The sequence below is a fragment of the Idiotropiscis lumnitzeri genome, chromosome 16, assembly GCF_059441095.1.
Source record: "Idiotropiscis lumnitzeri isolate Australia: NSW breed Sydney's pygmy pipehorse chromosome 16, RoL_Ilum_1.0, whole genome shotgun sequence".
Taxonomy (NCBI): Eukaryota; Metazoa; Chordata; class Actinopteri; order Syngnathiformes; family Syngnathidae; genus Idiotropiscis; species Idiotropiscis lumnitzeri.
The window spans coordinates 11,802,943-11,822,262 of NC_142406.1; the positions used below are offsets into that span (position 1 = coordinate 11,802,943).

Sequence of the window (19,320 nt, forward strand, 5' to 3'; positions counted from 1 at the left end):
AGGGGGGCTGGGGGGGGCATGGCGTTCTATTTCTCCTAGCCCAACAGCTGCTGTCTTTAGTGCAGAGAGGCAGAGGAGGGGAGGGCCGAGTGGCGTGAGGCAGTGCGTGCTCCTCCGCGTTCAATCCACAGCCCCCACAGTGGATACACAAGGAGAAAGAATCCTCCTCTGAGCGAGACGCAGGGAAAAAAAAAAAAAAGATCCAAAAGCGACTTCTTCTTTTCCCCCCCCTCCTGCTTTAACCCCCCTCTCTTATCCTGCCATCCTCCCGCGACTTCATCCTCACGCCGCTTTTTTTTTTTGTTTTTTTTTTGTGTGTTTTTAAATTTGCCCTTTTGTGCCTCCTCCTCTTTTGTTCCCTCGCATCCGTAACGCGTTGTCACCTCGAGGGGAAGGAAAAAAAAGGAAAGCGCATCCGTCCTGCACAGCCGGTAAGCCAGCAGAGTCTCTTTTTTTTTTTTCCCTGTGATGTGATGAGGATGTAGGTTAGCGACTACTGAGTGATTGGAGGGTGCACGTCGGGGTTCAGGAGGAAGCTGGCCCGGAGCGGTTCGTCCTGCTTACACTGCGGCGCTCGGGCCAAAAAGTAGCTCGAGGATGGACAGTTTTTCCTCCTCTGACTGAAATCCATCAGCGAGCGGCGGATGCTAATGTGCGTTAATGGGTGTATCTTTCCAGTGATGGATGGATCAGCGCACTCGCGGTACAAATGTGACCTAGAACCATCACGCGCGTCATATATCAAATCGATGCACTGAGGGAGTTTTCAGTGAGGCGCAATGTTAAAGAAAAAAAATAAGATTTTTTTTTTTTCTGTAGGTGAGAGACAAAAAACAAAAGCTAATGAGGAGGGGTGCATGGAAAACAAGGCGGGAAGAAGCGTCGGAGGTGGTGGGGGGGGGGGCGGAAATGTGAATGGAGCAAATGGAGGGATGAATGAGGTCCCAGAAAAATGTTAAAGACTGGGTGTGCGGGATGAGCGACGGGAGATGATGGACCGGATTGGTTGCAAAAAAAAATAAAAAAATAAAAAATAAATAAATAAAACGCAAGCGGCCACCGCTCTGACGTCAACGCACGAGAACACGTTGTCACATACGTTCTCCACCATACGTATGACCCAAGTCCATTATCAGTTCCTGTTACTATGGTTACCATGACAACCAATCCAATGGGGGTGGAGGGCGGATTTGAGTTCAAAGATTCCATCACTGTTTACGTAAAGGATGGATTTTGCATATTGCTTTGAGAAGTAGTTCAACCAATTGAAAAAGATACCCGTGTGGATAGTGGTCTTCTTTTTTCTTTTTTTTTTTTTTTAAAGGTACAGTATTTACTCCGCTGTTGCTAGGACACTCCCTTTGAACGTCGGAAGCGAGCCGTCCGATTGGCTGGCTGGGAGCGGTGATGCAAGATTCCCTCACCCTCCGAATCTTTTCCGAGCGCCCACAGAAACATCCCGCTGCCTCTTTTCTCGCTCCTCTCTCTTTCGCTCTCTCTCTTCCCGCCATCCATCGTTATTTCCTCTCTCCATCATCTCCACTACTCTGGAAAGCCACTTGAGCATTTATTTTTGATATCCAGTCCATGTACTAGTCCTGTCTTTGTTCTCACTAGTTCAGTGCACTAGTAGAATGATTGTGTTTAACTCCGCATGTTTCCGCGACTGCGTGGCATTTCTTGAGGCTAGTAGGACAAATCTGGCATAATATGAGGACTATTTCACGTTACGAGTGAGACAGAACTGCACACTCGATGACATCTGTGTGCTACTAGTACGACTAGTGAAGTCCTAATTGTACTAGTAGCTCACAGTGGTTAATTTCCGGCACATTTTTGCCTCACTAGTAACAAGTAGTTTGACTACGACAATGCCATACTCGTTAGTAATCATTGATATCCAACTTAAGGCAGGTACTAGTACAATATTTACACTCACTCCTTAGTAATCCAGAATACTAGTAAAATGACAAGGGTGCACTTATAAGGTTTTTCATTGAATGCCATTTCTGCAGAGAAGTAGGAAAATCATAAGTTACTAAGGAGGAAAAATTACTCATATGCATTTAGGTGCTACTACAGTAGCAGAGTCCAGGAGGCTACTAGTGCATGACACATGCACACTAGTTGTGGCTAGTAGTGTCCTAGTAGACCTAAAGTGCTATGCCTTTTGGAAAAATGGGAATAACAGATGTGCTACTAGTGCGCTGCATTATCTTCCTAGTGAACACAAAAAAAACATACTAGTGCAAATGCTTGCTCGCACGGCTGTCCACGTGGATGGAGGGTAGGTAAAGAAAAGGGAGAATCTCGAGCACTATCAGTATTTGCAGTGCTGGGAAGCAAACGGAGGTAAAGTCAACTGCCGCTGTGATCTTGATCGATTGAAATCTCGAGGGAATTTGATGAGGCGCTAGCAACGGTGTCCTGACCCGAACATAAAGCAAGACTCCACCAATTACTTTTAAGACAAAATCCCGCTGTCAAAACAGTCTTTGGCGAAATGAACAGTGCATGTCTAATTATTTCCTCCAGCCTTCCCTGAACGCAACATTGCCGAGTTTGCAGCCGCGAGAAATCCTCGCCGATAACGCCTGAGCAGTTTTACGTCAAAACATTTTGACACCCGATTGGACGCCGAGAGGGACGAGTGGCCGGCAGAAACTCAAAGCTGAGTCATCGCTGCGATTTTACAGCCGTTTTTGGCACATCTGCGGCAAGAATGTGGTTAAAATACAACTGCTGGACAGCGCAGAATTCGCCTCTAATCTCTCCTAATCTAGTCGACTGACCGACTCGTCGATAAAGCACATGTTCAAACATCTGTCACTCCAGTCGCGATTACGATGCTCCTTTTGTGCTCTTTGCTGTTCGCGGGACGGATCAGAAGGCGCATTATTGCAGGCTGGGTAGAAATAATATCGGAAATTGACATATGAGCCTTCTAGACTGGGCGATGGTGTAATTTAATCCGCTAGTGTCGGGAATCGGCGATAAATCCTTGAGAGGGGAGATGATCACATGACCGGGGCGCATGGTGGTCTGACAGAAGAGGTGGTCTGAATACACCGGTGACATGGAGGCGGGCAGCAAATACCTGCAATCTTAAGAACATTGTTGCCTAAATCATATTTGAACATTTTAAAAAAAAAAAAAGGAGAACATTTAGCACATTATTTTCTATTGATTCAGAAATGGCAAATCAAAAATGATTATGCTATGCTAACGAGACGACAGCTAACTGGCCGTCGCTTATTCTATAAATAGGTCTGGGCAAACTATGGCCCGGGGGCCAAATGCGGCCCGTTAAACGTTTTAATCCGGCCCGACAAACTTGAAAAAAATTAAATGAATAAAGCTTGTTCAGGTTTTATTTTCTAAATTTATTCATTTAAAATTAATTTTTTCTCTAATGAGGTGAGGTGACCAAAACACTCCATCCATCTGCTCCCGGTCCGGCCCCTCAGTCAAATTTTAGAACCCATTGTGGCCCACGAATCAAAAAGTTTGCCCACCCCTGCTATAAACTAACGTAGCAGTTTTTACAAAGGCCTTTTGGACCGACTCCGTTCTGTGGAATCAACAGGAACGGGGAACAAATATATAAAGTTGAAAGTAGTGAGAAACACGGATAAGGCAGCTAGCGCAAGAAACTAACGCTAGTCCCCAAAAAAATATAACAAACCAAAGTTGTTTTGTTACGTCACACTTAAAAATATGTGCCCAATATCAAATCTGGATTTCTTCAAAGAAAAGAACGTTTAATTGGATTACCTCAGTGCTTCCCTCTAATGGCTTCCAATAGTACTGCACTCAACTTCATTTGTCCATTGGACCAATTTTCAATGATACCAAATTAGAAGCAATGTGAAGCCAATTTGGACGCCAACTTATAAGAGCACAACGCCAAATCGCTACAATTAGCAACTCTGCAACGGGGTCCAGCTCTTAATATAGAACCGGATTAAGTGTCGAGTTGACGAGGTGCAAGGTAAAACCATCCCAGCCGGCAACGGATCACACGTTTACACACATTTAGACATCATTAGTCGTTTTGGGTTTTTTTTGTTTTCTACTTCCCACCATCTGCTCCCTTCCTTCAAGTGATTGTTGTGCGCCGCCGTCGTGGTGCGTTTCCCCGAGCGGAGTGTGCCAGATCGACAGGGGTGCGCCGTTACGCCGGCTGGCGTTCGCCGCATTCCCCCACTCCACTTTGCGCACACCCAAACGGACGCTGACTAATTGGCTCAGCGTGAGCAAGCGAGGGTTGAGTTGCTGGAGCCATTTGGCATCAGACAACGACAAAGCGGGAAAATCATAAAAATAGCAAGAACACAAACATTTGCAGCCCCAAATCTTTCAGGACTTCTACTTTTATTCCATATATTCCAAAAGATGACATTAAAATATTAACAGCCGCATGAAACGGAATGTGCCGCGCATTGTCCGTGAATCAAGCGTCCCCCACATCTTTTTTTGTCCTCGTGAAAAATGATGTCTCAATGAAGCACAACGGAAAATAATCCGTCTTTGCGTCTTTTCTTTAGCGAACAATCAATAACCTCCCGTTTACCCCGCCTCGCTTCCCGGTTGACTCAGACCTTCCTTGCAGTTTTCTCTCTCACCTTGTTGTCCTACTTCCAAAACAGATGAGAGAAGTGAACTACATCCAAGTTTGGAGAAACTTTATTCCGAGCGCCCGAAAGTGCATTAATGAGCACGATTGAAAATAGTCATTCATCAAAACGTAACGTTGGACCCCCCCGAAGCAGTTTGTGTCCAATGAGATGAGACGTCTGCTCTCAATTTGACTTGACATGAGACCATTAATATTTGTGACAACGGCCTCTCCTTTCATTTCATTAGCCGCATTCACGGCTTTGTTTGTGTGGGCGTTTCGCTATTCATGTTCACCGTTCTATGCGTGATAAGTAAAGGCGGAGAGGTCAGACATAGTGCACTTCAGCTTACGTTTGCCCCGAAGGACAACATTGCCCCCCCCCCCCCCCCCCCAAACGTGTTTCTCTCAGATCATCGCCATTGCCTAATGTGCAATACTTGACCTTTTGGGCTTTTAGCCTTCAGCTGACAGGACAGATCAATACACATTAGGAGGTTTACTCAAAGAGGAAGTCAAAACAAATCAGTGGGGATCGAGATGATCTGCAATGTTGGTTGCTAAAGATCAGAAAGAGCGCGATCAATCCAACAATCATCTGGCAATGGCTTTACTGCCCATCCACTAATTCAGCATCAATTTCTCTTCCTTCTGTTATCATTCATCACATTTTACCCGTCATAATTGATTCTGTAACCCGTCATCATAATTCATTGTCATCCCATCATCAGGATGGCCGAGTGGTCTAAGGCGCCGCGTTCAGGACCCAGTCTCCCCAGGAGGCCTGGGTTCGAATCTCGAATTTCCCCATTGTGGGACTAATAAAGGGCAAATTATTATTATTATTATTATTATTATTATTATTATTATAAACCTGTCGCTCATCATCTATCATCCTTGATATATTTTTTATTATATTATTTTTATTATATTATTTTATATTAGATTAAATTATATCTATTATTATTTTTTATTATATTATTTTTATTATATTATATGATATTATATTATTTGTTATTATTTGTTATTATATTATATCATTTATATTATTTTTTATTATATTAATTATATTATATTATAGCATTATATTATTTTTATTATATCATATTATATTGTATATTATTTTTATATTATATTAATTATATTATATTATAGCATTATCTTATATTATTTTTATATTATATTATAGCATTATAATATACTATACTTTAACCAGTCATAATTCATTCTTTATCATCACCCCGTACTTTCGTTACATATACAATTTAGATCGTAGTTTTCTTCGACTCCTCCCACTGCCCTCTGAATGACTGTAAGCATCCCTGACTTCAAATGACCTCTGCAGCCTCACTTCACCTCTCCTGCTCTAATCTGTGTCGCCGCCGTCAGGTGCTGGCTGCTGATGCTCGGACCGTCGCGTGGAGCTGACAAGCCCTGGTTGATGCAGTGAAGTGTTCCGGAGGAGTCGACGCAAACATAAGGTAATAAGCACGCACAAGGGTAGGGGAGTAGCCAAATAAGGACGTGGACCATATGACGAGGGCAATAAGAAGCAACGGAATTTCGGGAGGACGAAGGACATGTTTGAGGACGTTGCGTATGCAAATTCGGATCAGAGTCCTTTGAAGGCGACGATAGACCCATATGGAGATTAGAGGTTAGACTCATCGGCCATGTTGGCGAGCAGAGCTGGTTTGTAATGCAGCCCCCAAGGCAGTGACAGGAGGGATCTTTCAGGGAAGGGCTGAAAGGAGGCCGGGAGCGTGGCTGTTGCCGCTCGGCTTCCTGTCTGGGCGCCGGCTTTTTCGCTTTTCAGACGCCGTGTGGGAACCCATTTGGTGTCTGAAAGACTGCGTCCGCTGAGCAGACTGCAGATGAGGGCTCCTGTGGAAGCCAACACGGCCCACAAACACACTTTCAAATCACACATCCGATGACCTTTATGTCACGTGCATTACCGCCGCCGATTTTCGTTCTGCCACTCGGATTGCTTTAGCACCTCCGGGCCACCGGTGAGACTAAAAAGCAGCTTGATGGAGATGTGCGGTGACAACACTAAGACGACGGGTGTGTGGAAATCGAGAACTAAGTCGAGCTGAAGGGGATTTATTTTTTTTATTTTTTGTGACGGGAGCTTCAAAGGGAAAGAGATTTTGCTTACAAAAAAAAAAAAGGGGTAAACAGTAAACAGAAAATATGCAGTGTTCCCCCGCTATATTACGGTTCACACATTTTTATAAATTGATTTTTTTTCCGGGCTTTTACAGTACACATTAGTACCTTGATTTTTTTTTTTTTTTTTTAGTTTTTCCATTTGAGCGGAATTCCAACATGAATACAAAATAAGAACCCTCACTCTGAGATAAACTAACCGGCCAAGTTCCTGACATCACTCTCTAGGCCACGCCCCTTAAAGGCACACATACAACTGCTGTTGACTAATGTCTTCACATATAGGAAAGGAGAGCCAGTCGCCGATGCGTACCGTAAATTACTAAAACACAATAAGCACACTCATGGAAAAGCTGCTGTTGACCACTGCTCACACTCACACACAGACGCCGACACACAATTTACAAGTTGAAATCTAGATCTGGAAAGTATCCAGTGCGGAATGGGGTTGACTGTATTAGTGATCTTTATATCCCACGAGCTTCTGCTTTCACAAGCAAACTCTGGGTGGTATGCGGAAACGAGAAGTGAGAAGTGGAAAGAGATGCACCGAGACGCAAAGCGAAACAAGGCGGGAGTGGAAGTTATTAGTGTTGAGTAATAAGCAGAGTGACAAGCTAATGCCACCAAAAGACACCTATTCGGTGGAATAACACACAAGAGAGGGATTTAAAAGGATCGCGGCAATCAAGAGGTGACGCACATCAAAAGGAGGGGAAGAAAAAAAAAAAAAGGAGAAAACAGGGTAAGCAGCTTTTTGTCCATTTGTGGTGGCGTTTTGAAGGCAAATATCAAAGATGGCCGTTGTCAGATGACTAAGTGTGTGCCGTGCGTGAGCGTGCTGGAGAATTTGTTTTTTTTTTTTTTCTTCCTCCAGCATCCTTAGCTGTGAGGCGAATGGACCATATCACCAGGCCAACAGTTACCTGGCAACCATAAGCCGAGCGCTGCTCTCAGCCTGGACCGCATATTGCTACTCTGTCTGTGTACGTTCGGCGGCCACTACATTGGGTACACTTGCATAAAAACGTGGCTCTTTACCGCTCACTTTGGATGGATTGTCGGGGAGGTATTCATTTATTATTTATTCTAATTGTGGGTGTGGCTTGCAGCCGTGCACTGAGAGCAGTTTTTGAAAATGGCAAGATAAATGATATTTGATGCCATGGATCCCGTTCGATCATTTTATCAATTGTGGAGTCCGGAGTCTTGCGAGAATAGCGTCAGTGAAACGGCAAATAATGATTGCTCAATTAACTGGATGAAACTCAAAATATTGAATATTTGTTATTAAAAAGCAAGATTGGGGTGATTTTATCAGATATATTTATGAAATTTGTACTGGTGGCTCGGTCGGCTAGCATCACTGAACTTCGGGTTGTCGGACCTTATATTTCACCCGTCTTACTTTATCGTTCCGGTAATTCATTCTTTACCAATCATCTATCCGCCTTTTCCCCTAAATTGTAATCTTTGGCTTTTATCCATCCATATTTCATCCTAACTTCCCATTTTAAACATCCATCGTCTTTTAGTCTCAAGACCACCCCGGCGACCCCCTTCGACTAAATCGAGAGTGATTCAGCATGTGTCCATCTCATCTTGTCTTCCTAACGCGACCCAACAAGAGCGGTCGCACAACACACAAGGCAGGCCGCAGCTCTCATGGCAGATGAGAGCAAAGCGCTTCAGTCGATGTCAGCAAGCGACGGTGTAACTCAATTCCTCCCAATTCGGCTCCTCTTCAATGCCCTCCAAGTGCTGCATTAAAAACTCCCTCTGCCCCCGCAGTAGCTTTGAGTAAACGTTGGCGTGAGGCTGGATTTTTGTTCTGCCGCATGGTCACAATGTAGGAGGGGTACGCTGGTCATAATTTTCGGTACACTAGCTGGGGATCGACAAAATATTTTTTTTAGCTCCGTGATTCTCAAAGTGTGTATCTTGTATAAAAAAAAAAATTATAATCAACGTGCGGTTTTAAATACGGAACATCTGTTAGCCATAGTTCAATTGCATGCGGGAAAATACCTGAATCATAGCGAAAAGCTTTTTGAAGAACAATGAGCAAAAAAAACCCAGTATCTTTCCCTCTTTTTTTTTTTTTAATGGAACCAGACAGTTTCATTTCCTCAGTTGGCTCATATTGAAGCTTACATCAGAGCATGTGAGCTGTTGTTTACTACCTTATAGTCTGTCCCTCATACACTGGCAATAAATAAATAAAAAATTAAATGAATAAATACATACATATATAAATAAATAAATTAAATTAAATTAAATTAAATTAAATTAAATTAAATTAAATTAAATCGCCATGGCCAAGGTGAGAATGCTTCTGTTCCGGTCTTAGTTTGAGAATTGTTATTGTTGCTAATTATTTCCATACAGCACTTTGCTTCAAGTATGGTACTCTTTGCCTAAAAAGTTGATTTGAGGACTCTTTATTAATGGAGAATTTTTTTCAACCAGTTCTTTTATCGGCTATAATTAGCAACTTTGCCAACCCCTTCAGTCCAACAATGAGCAACATATCTGGTGACTTTTTGGAATGTTCTTGACACATCTGAGGACACCCAAAGGCTACCATTGGCTAACTTAACCTCATCAATAAGCATATTAATGGAAAATTCCCATCTTCGTGGGAGGACATATTTCTTGTGTTCCATTGGTCAGTTGTAACTAATATCATGGCCCAGTCCGAAGGTCCATTCCGACCAAACCAGGTCCGTTGTAGCATTGGCTCGCTCCAAAGCATGAGCGCGTGGCCGCAGGATATTAAGTGTGCAAGCGCTTGTTATGAATTATCTATAGACTAATGTATAGTGAGGAGCATTAGAGGAGGAGACAACAGTGTGCATAGCGGACTGTTATTAGGTTACTATAGCCATGTAAACGGATTAAAAGCTGCTGCCGAGCTCCCAGCGAGCTTGCTAAATGATTCACTGCTGGATTCAGACGCCCCCCCCCCCCCACCCCTCTAATCGAATAGAACTCAGCGTCATTTACCGCCTTTCCAAAACAGAAGCGAGGAAATAAAGATGTGATGTTTGTCATTTCTGGCGGGTTTCTTTGCGCATTGTGTGCATTTTTTTTGTTTTGTTTGCTGTTTCCTCCCGTCCAGGTCGCCAGCCATGGGGAACCTCATTAAGGTCCTTGGCAAGGATTTAGAGAACTGTCCTCATTTTTTCCTGGACTTTGAAAGTAAGTAAGAGGTGTGCGTGTACGTGCTTGGGTTGTGAGTGCACGTGGGTGTGTGTTTGTGTGGAGCAGAGGTGGACTGTGGGAGGCGGCAGGGCGGAGGCACTTTACCGGTTTGCCGATGGTGTGATGGAGTGTCGTTGTGGGTGTTGTTTGTTGTTTTCAGAACTTCTCTCGTCCCACTCGATCTGACGAGACCCGGTCAAAAAATGTTAAACCTTTAGTGGATGATAAGCACTTTGAGAATTATAAAATAAATAATTTAATTAAAAAAAAATGAATGCAATTACACAGTTTAAAGTTAAACTGATGGCAGTTTAATCAAATTTTCTTGCATTAATTAATTAAAATTAATGGCTTGACAAAAAAAATTTAAATAAATAAATATTAATAGAGCACATGACTGGGCTTTTTTTTTTTTTTTGGAGTGGGATTAAAGAGGTTTTGTGTCCATGTTGCCATGCGCCCACCATGCCATCCCAACAGCTCACTCATTCCGCTCCGACACACACACAAACACACGCAGTATGTACACACACACACACACACACAGGTGGCACAAGCACGCGCACCACCCCGACACCCGTCCCCTCATCACCCACGGATGTCTCCCCTCTTTCTGTTCCAGGGGGCTCATGGGAAACCTCCTGAAAGTGCTGGCTTGCGCCGAACTTGAGCATGGCCCAATAGTTTTCCTTGACTTTGAACGTGAGACCATCCGCTTCTTATGATTTTTTTGGGGTTTGGATTGCTTTTTATTCTGTGGCCTTTTTTGTTTCCACCCCTCCATGCATCCTAATGAGCTGACCAGCCTTCAAACTTCTCCTTTGTTTTCCACCCGGGATTGGCATTTGCGAGTCTTTTACGATGTGTTTTTTTTAATTGTTCTAAACGTCACATAAGAGTGTAATAACAACAATGAAGTTGAACAAAAGCACAGAATGCCAATCCTGTGCTGGACTTGCCTTGCTCCGGGATGCCAACAGCTTAATATTTTATTTATTTATTTTTTAAAGTCTGTTGGCATCTGACCACCTCCTCATCTCCATGCGTGTGTGTCATCTGTGTGTGTTGCGCTAACTGGTGTGTGTGTGTGTGTGTGTGAGCGAGATGACAGAATGAAAGAAAGGTTTTTGCCAAATGAAACCACCTCTGTCCTCCCTTTTCCCATTTTTCCTTCACGGGTGTCTTTCGAAATCTGCACTGAAAAAAAGTTTTGCAATTGTTGCCTCAATTCAAATCTTAATACGGTAGTGCCTTCTGCCTTTGACTTACAAGTGGGATATGTTCCGCGACCACGCTTGTATCCCAAATAATTTATCTTTATAAATCTAAATACCAATAATCCATGCCAGGCTTCCATCAAACACAACAAACATTTTTTCATCACATAAATGGAAGAATTGTTCACAATCTGCTCGCATCTCAATACGAGAAAAAAAAAGAGGCAAATCTTAAAGTTGGGTCCAAAAAGTTTCAGTTGCTTCTCATCCGCATGCTGCCCCAAATATGAACCGAACCGGTTCTAAGGCAGGCGACAAACCCAAAAGCAGCATCATGATAGTGAGTCAGAAATAAAATAGAAGGACTGTTCCGTAGATTTGCAACTATTAAGATTCTTCAGCAGGGAGGAGAAGGCCTCCAGGTGTGAGATTAGCCTCATTTCTACCTGAGTCACATGCAACACAGTTAGCGGAGGGAAAGCGCATAAACAAACAGCGGGATGACTCAAGAGGCCTCATCCATTGTAATATGTGTGTGTCCCGCAAATGTTTACGCCCCCCCACCCCACACACACACACATACGCACACACACGACTGGCACGCGGCGGAGCTCATGGGAAAACGGCGAGAACAAAGTTAACAGCTTGAGTGTCACGCACGTGCCAAATAAACATTTTTAGGGGCTCTCGCTCTTTTTATGCACACAAATGGTATTTCTTACAAGCACACCCCTCTTCTCCCTTCCCGCTCCTTACTTCACACGCCGGCTTCCTCCTCATCCTCTTCCCCTCCCTCGTTCCTTCCTTTCCTTCATCTCGCCTCAGATGCCCAGCCCACCGAGGCCGAGACGGCCGTGTGGAACCAGGTCAGCGCAGTGCTGGAGGAGGCCCACGGGATCCTCGCTGAGCTGCAGTCCTATAACGGCGCCGGGCAGGAGATTCGAGAAGTAAGTGATGGCGGAATGATGAAGGAGAAGAAATTAAGGATATGTAATATACATAAAAAAAGATAAAGCACAAAGGTGACGAACATCTACTTGTAGGCCATTCAGAACCCGGGTGACTTGGCTCTGCAAGAGAAGGCCTGGAACGCAGTTTGCCCCCTAGTGGCCAAGCTGAAGCGCTTCTACGAGTTTTCACTGCGCCTGGGTGAGCGAACATTTGTTATCATACGTCCGCACGCAATCAATCACGATTAACCACCTCACCGTCTCACTAACTTACAACGACCTCACTCGCTCCGTCCCTCTCGTAGATGGTAGCTGTTGCTACAGTAACAGTGAGGGAGCAGAGAGATGGCGTGCGCCTGCCCACCCGCCTCCTCTGCTCTGCACACTGAACATTGTGTTCCCACTATTTCGCCCAAACACTCCACAATAATTCACGCTGATGTATCGCCGCTGTTTCCACGCTCGATCACTTTTAGCCAGTTATTACTGTGTTAGTAACATGTTATTACTATCCCTTTCCTGCCAACCTAATTAGCCCTCTGCAACAAGGATCTGCAATATGCACATACCCACCCTCCCTCGATTGCTTCTGAGTGATTTCTATCTCGACTTTTCAGCGAACAAAAAGGTAGCCTCTTGCCCAATCTGCCACTTAGCAATCATGACTGAGGAGGAGGTGGGAACAAAAAACGAGGGCCCTTTAGATGAAACACTTTCCTCAGTATTTATAGAAGGCCCCTATACATTTTTAATGCTGGTCCCCTGTGATGCTTTCTCTCGCTCTCAAATAGGCAGCCTCTCAGGACCTTTGCGGCAGCCAGCCCATTACAAAGGTCACATGGTGTTGGGACGACAGAGACTTGCATAGTCACTAATACCCGAATTTTTCTAATCTATTTACATGAGAGGGAGTAGTACACCTAAAAATAATCTAGCGACATAGTTAGATACCTACAGGGGTCAGAGGTTGACAATCTTTATGAATAAGGCCGGCAGGTCGAGGCCGGATGGATACAGAGATAGCGGCCGGAGGGTAGGGGACTGAGCGGCAAAAAAGGGTCAAGTGCCCAGCTCTGAACATTTGTCGAACGTACTCACTAGCAAAAATTCCCATCTACCTGCCAACCTATTTAGATAGCTTTACCTTTTACAACCTATCTACCCATCACCTAGCCGTTTTTGCGCGACCATTTTAACCATCTACCAAAATATTAAATCCACCTCTGACTCAAAGACCGAAATTGACTTCCACTTTATGGCAAGATTAGAGCGAATTACAACCGCCTGCGCAGCGGAATATTAAAGCACAATTTTCTCAAGGTTCTCCGCATATGTTTTGCGTGTAGAGAACGCCCTGCGCAGCCTGTTGGAGGCGCTGACGAGCCCGCCGTACGCCCCCATGCAGCATCTGGAAAGAGAGCAGGCCTTGGCCAAGCAGTTTGCGGAGATTCTGCATTTTACGCTCAGCTTTGATGAGCTCAAGGTGACAAAAAAATATATACATTTATTTTTATTTTTTTTTTAGACTAACATATAGAGGTGGGGATCCTATGCAGAGCCCTAAACCGGAATAAAAATTTGTTGTCTGTCTGTGTGTAGATGACCAATCCAGCTATTCAAAATGACTTCAGCTACTACAGGAGGACCATTAGTAGGAACAGGCTGAACAACCAGCAGGTAAGGTTCTGCTTTTTAGATGATAGAAATGACTCCGATTAATATCGCAGGTGAATAAAACGATGGCAAATGCGTCCCAGTTGGAAGCGGAAAACGAGGTGAACAACGAGATGGCCAACCGGATGTCGCTGTTCTACGCCGAGGCAACGCCCATGTTGAAGACGCTCAGCAACGCCACCACCAAGTTTGTCTCGGAGGTACGTTTTCTCAGCAGAGCAAAGCAAAAACAAAAAATTTGCTTTATCTCTGCGAACTTGTCATTCTTCAGAACAAGACCTTACCCATCGAGGACACCACAGACTGTCTGAGCACGATGGCTTGTGTGTGCCGTGTCATGCTTGAGACCCCGTGAGTAGCCCCTCCCATACCGCCCGTCTTTCCAATTGAGACACAAAAACCGTTTAATCATTTATTTGATTTGAGGTCCTTGTACTCGCATTCTCTGTCCTTTCAAGTAAGACCAGTCGGCTGCATAACTTAGTGGGGTGTGTCTTTCAGGGAGTACCGTTGCCGGTTCACCAACACAGACACCATGTTGTTCTGCATGAGGGTGATGGTGGGCGTCATCATCCTCTACGACCACGTCCACCCCGTCGGGGCGTTCGCCAAGACCTCGAAAATTGACGTGGGTGTTTCAAAGCAATACTTTTGGACAAATGAAGCGACTCAACTGACTTTAAATGAGTAAAACAAGATGGCGGCAAAGCATTACTTTTATTGCTTAGGCCGGAGTGCAATAAGAGGTTCCAAAGCTTTTTTTTTTTTATGTCTGTCTGTTCCATGCATTCACACTTAACTCATTCAATCTATGACTTACATCTACATTTTCAAAAACTTAGTCCCCACCTCCCAAAGACGTATTTATACGTCTTTTTTTATAGCATTAGAACACAATATTCTGTTGGCCTCGCAAAAATCAGTCAATGTCCAGAAAAACACTGGAATTGAGGGGTTTCCGCTAGTGAAAATTTCTGGGATGAAATGAGTTAAAAAATTGATTTTTAAAAAATTTCTAATACAATTTTTAACGTTTGTCACACTATTGTAAACCCGCAAAATAGGACTAGCAACCCCAGGGATGTAGCTGATGATATTCGACTTTTACGTTGGAGTCATCGGGTTATTTATTCCTCTGGAGACAACAAGTGAATGCGTTGCTTTTCCATCCTTGACTGCATCTCAAAGCGCTGGCGGCTCCGAGTATTTGCTGTGTCATTGTTTGGAGCGCTGCAGGCAATGAGGCGGCAAGGAAGAATTATTGCTGACCTTTAGTAAACGCCTGTGTTGTCTTTGTTCCCGCACAGATGAAGGGCTGCATCAAGGTCCTGAAAGAGCAGCCGTCCAACAGCGTGGAGGGACTTCTCAACGCGCTGAGGTGTGTCTCCGTCCGTCCATCCGTCCATGTGTTGTTTTGCTCGGATTTCCTACCCAAAAAAATAGGACAATTATCCTTCTTATTAATTCCACTAATTCTATTATAATAATGAACAAAGATTATTTCTTTTCATTTATTGGGGTGAAATTAGCAGGATTTTATGCAATTAACCACTAACTATTTTTTTTTCCAGTCCATAAAAATTGCCATTCAAGGACGGCACAAAACTGCTGAACAAAAAGACAAAAAACTAAATTAAGGACTATATTTTATGACTATATAACGCACACTTAAAATTCTTTGATTTTCTCAAATCGACATTGAGTTGAAGTTTGATTTTTTTGCTGTACTGGTTTGTGAGTGCCTTACAGTCCGAAAAATACGGTAATTATACCCGCCAGCTCAAATTAAACTCTTATTGTCCTTTGAATATCTGTTTCAATCATGTGTGTCTCTGTGTGCTCCTCAGGTATACGACACGGCATCTAAACGACGACAGCACCTCCAAACAGATCCGGGCGCTGCTGCAATGAACGAAGGGGATGGGCGCGGAAAACAAAAAGAGCGAAACACCGACGAGGGCGGCCCGCTTGTTTACGACGAATAACTCCGGATGGCGAGAATAATAACAAAGAGGAAAAAGAATTCTATTTATTGTCAGCTGTCCTCCATTCTGTCTCTTGTTTTGTAAAGTAAGAAAATAGAGATGATTACAAAAAATGCCAGAAAATATAAGATATATATATTAAAAAAATAAAATAAAAAATAAGACATGCAGCAGATTAAAACGTAGAATTACAGACAAGAGAGGACGCTTTCATTGCCAATTTAGGTGCAAATCAACGCAGACCTGACAATTAATTCCTGCTGTAGTTTTGGCAAGCACGTTTTGCACAGCGTCTTTTCGATTCTCCCACCGGGCTGATTTTTCAGCGTACGGCGAAGCAATGTGATGGACGATCTCCGGAGAATTGCTTTCGAATAATTTGGTGTGTTGAGGATCAGCCCAGTGGATGGATGTCATCGTTTATAATTTTTTCCCATCCATTCATTAGTTCATGTCGCAGACTTTTACTTGAACTTGGTTGAGTCTCTCGCTCTCTCTCTCTTTCGCTTGCTCTCTCTCTCTCTCTCCTTAGGTGCTAACGTGCTTTTAGCGATCACTGTGCTTACTCGTCATCAAGCTGAGCACTTTGCACTCTTAAGTCTGTTTTCAAAGTGCTTTTTTTTTAAGCCTTAGCGTTGCTTTCTGCTACTCGGACAAGTAGCAAGGACATCGGTCACCTATTAACCCTCCTGTTACGTTCGGCTCTCAGGAACGTCAATTATTTGACCCGGGGCAGGTGAAATAGTCCAAGAGTGTCAGTCAATCTCATAAACTTTGGTTTCGATCTTCATGACTTGTTGAATAAAAAGTGTCAATTGAGTCATTTATAAATCATCATGTCAATAATGTCCTGGGTCATTTTGACCCAGAATATGTTGAATTATCCAAAAATGGCAAAAACCAACAAACTAACGAAAAGAAAATACCAATAAATTTAGCTTCTATTGCATTTTTTTAACTCCACTACTAAATAAATAAAGTGTAATGATTTCAGAGATCACAATATCAATAATGTTCCTGGGTCAGTTTGACCCAGGACATGTTTAATTCTTCTAAAGTGTCAAAAGCGGCTGGAGGAGGACTCAATCACAATAAACAGTTAATGTCTCATTATTTATTGAAATAGTAAACACTGTGAGCAAGATTTGTGCATTACCGCTGACAAATCAGCAAAAACAATAATGTCCTGGGTCAGTTTGACCCAAGGCAAGTTTCATCAAAGTTTTTTTGAATTATTAAATGAATAGTTTTCACAGGAATTATTTTTATTTCGTTAAGATATTCTCTACCAAAAATGCACTCAACTTCTGTTTTTCTTTGACATTCGCTCACTTTTATAATCTTCAAAAACCCTTTAAAATTACGTCACACCACAACGTAACCCGAATGTTTACGATTCCAATTCCAGTTCAAACTTTTCTTCATGCGCAACACCGACAAATTATTTTTCACTTTTTTTTTTTCAACCTTAAAAACGGGTCAATTTGACTTGCAATGTAAAAGGAGGGCTAAACCATTTTAATTATTCACACTCACTGGTTTTGAAGGGAAAACATGCTTCATCAGATATGACATCACCAGGCATCGACGACTGCAAGAAAAAGTGCATTCAGTCAGCTAGATTTTTTTTTTTCATTTTATTTCAGCTTAGTCGGCCATTACGAGTCACATTCAAAATAAAATTGAGAAAAAAAAACGAGACTTAAAAAAATGATTTAAAGCAGTGCTGTACGTTGGATGTCTATAGGCTTTTAGTCTACATTGATTTGATCTTTTAAATTATATTTTCTATACAGGGATATGTGCTCAAGCACAGTCTGTATAAAGTGGATGGCATGTTGTACGAGGTCAGAGCGAATGCGTATAAATAAGGTGTTTTTATTCATTTTTAATTGTTCAGTGATGCTGAAATGGGTGAAATGTGTCGTCTCTCACGTTGAACATTCGTCTGCCTAATTGGAACATCAGACTTGCCGTAGTCGTAGGGAAAAAGGTTTTTTTTCTTCTATTTTCCAGGGATTCAGCGTCCATCATGGCGAATGAACTGGAGGGGAAAAGGGAGGGGGCGAAAGTGGTGTGTGTGTGTGTGTGCGCCTGTGTGTATGTGCAAGTGTGTATGTTGGGATGATAAGATGGCGGGGCTATCCATTTGCTTGTTTTTTTTGTACATTTTGTGCAACAATAAACTTGTCATTTATTACATTCACCCGCTGGTGTGTGTCATTGCAAGCAACTCATTTATTAGATTGCCATTTTATTAAAATAATGCTCTATTTTTAATTGCCATTACATTTATGAACCCAAAATTATTATTTTATTTGTTAAAATGCATCATTTTGATGGAGACTTTTGATACAACTATGATAAAAAAAAATATAAATATAAATAAATATATATATATATATATATAAATAAATATATATATATATAATTCTTCTATAATTATATATAAATAAAGTATATATATATATATATAAATAAATTATATATATATATATATATATAAATAAATTATATATATATCTATATATATATATAAATAAATGATATATATATATCTATATATATATATAAATAAATTATATATATATATCTATATATATATATAAATAAATTATATATATATATATATATATATATATATATATATATTATATTATATTATATTATATATATATATTTTTTTTTTACATGAACAGGATGTCTTCTATAATTTTTTTCACTTATTCAATAATACTTATTTATCTAGTAATTCTAAATATATATAAATATATCCATTTTATTTACTTATTTTTATTTATTTAATTATACTGTACAATATAAATGGACACACAGTGCATTTATAATTTTCCACCACAAGAGGAGAGCAAAGTACTGCTGTGGAAAAAAAAAATCCTGGTCCATCTTGATCATCACAAACAGAGGAGTCAGTGAGACTTAAACATGAGAGGCACATCAATTCGTGATTTATGCTGCAGAGGACTGCAACCGTATATTAAATATGTATATTATATATGAAGTGAATCCACTGTGGTTGATTTTAACATACCAGGAGGGGGTGGGAATTAGTGAAGGGGAACCACACAAACACACACGGTAACTTGTGAGCTGTGCAAACGAGCTGAAAAACACGGCGGGCTCAATCCGGTAGGAAAATATACAACCACCCCTTATACACACATGCAAGCGAGCAACTGCAATGCAAAACATGATTGCTGGAGGAAGCCGATTCAAGTCAATGAAGCGTGCACGTGCGTGTGAGTGAGTATCCGTTTTTGGCGGCTCGCCCTAATTGTCAGGCCGTAATAACAGAACCAGTCTATCTGCTTCCTAAACGGCACACATTCAACATTGTCGCACGACAGCAACAGTCTAAACCCATTTTGGGCAAAAAAAAAATTATTATAAACTATTTTGTGGACTGATCATCACTTTATGTTTAATATTGTATGAACTTTTACAGGCCTATCTTTAAAATACTGCATAAATATTTCATGAGG

At 42.0% G+C, this 19,320-nt stretch overlaps 1 protein-coding gene across 10 annotated transcripts; it reads left to right on the forward strand.

The window, feature by feature from the left end:
- Positions 1 to 53: 53 nt before the first annotated feature.
- Positions 54 to 17,041, forward strand: fam49al (family with sequence similarity 49 member A, like). 10 transcript variants are annotated; one of them, XM_088318707.1, is made up of 14 exons: positions 54 to 431; positions 6,008 to 6,099; positions 7,668 to 7,801; positions 9,912 to 9,991; positions 10,617 to 10,696; positions 12,037 to 12,158; positions 12,255 to 12,360; positions 13,508 to 13,644; positions 13,761 to 13,838; positions 13,919 to 14,035; positions 14,107 to 14,186; positions 14,337 to 14,463; positions 15,143 to 15,213; positions 15,683 to 17,041. In XM_088318707.1, the coding sequence occupies exons 5-14, from the start codon at positions 10,624 to 10,626 to the stop codon at positions 15,744 to 15,746; spliced, it is 975 nt and encodes a 324-aa protein (XP_088174833.1). In that variant the 5' UTR covers positions 54 to 431; positions 6,008 to 6,099; positions 7,668 to 7,801; positions 9,912 to 9,991; positions 10,617 to 10,623; the 3' UTR covers positions 15,747 to 17,041. The 10 variants fall into 10 exon arrangements, with proteins under 10 accessions (XP_088174833.1, XP_088174842.1, XP_088174836.1 ...); XM_088318716.1 differs by lacking the exon at positions 10,617 to 10,696; XM_088318710.1 differs by lacking the exon at positions 9,912 to 9,991.
- Positions 17,042 to 19,320: the final 2,279 nt, after the last annotated feature.

Excerpts from the sequence above, each read along its gene's own strand:
- fam49al (XM_088318706.1), top strand. The coding sequence starts at position 11,910 with ATGCACACAAATGGTATTTCTTACAAGCACACCCCTCTTCTCCCTTCC. Across the intron at positions 13,839-13,918 it reads ACAGGCTGAACAACCAGCAG|TTGGAAGCGGAAAACGAGGT; the intron begins GTAAGGTTCTGC and ends AATGCGTCCCAG. Across the intron at positions 14,036-14,106 it reads CCACCAAGTTTGTCTCGGAG|AACAAGACCTTACCCATCGA; the intron begins GTACGTTTTCTC and ends GTCATTCTTCAG.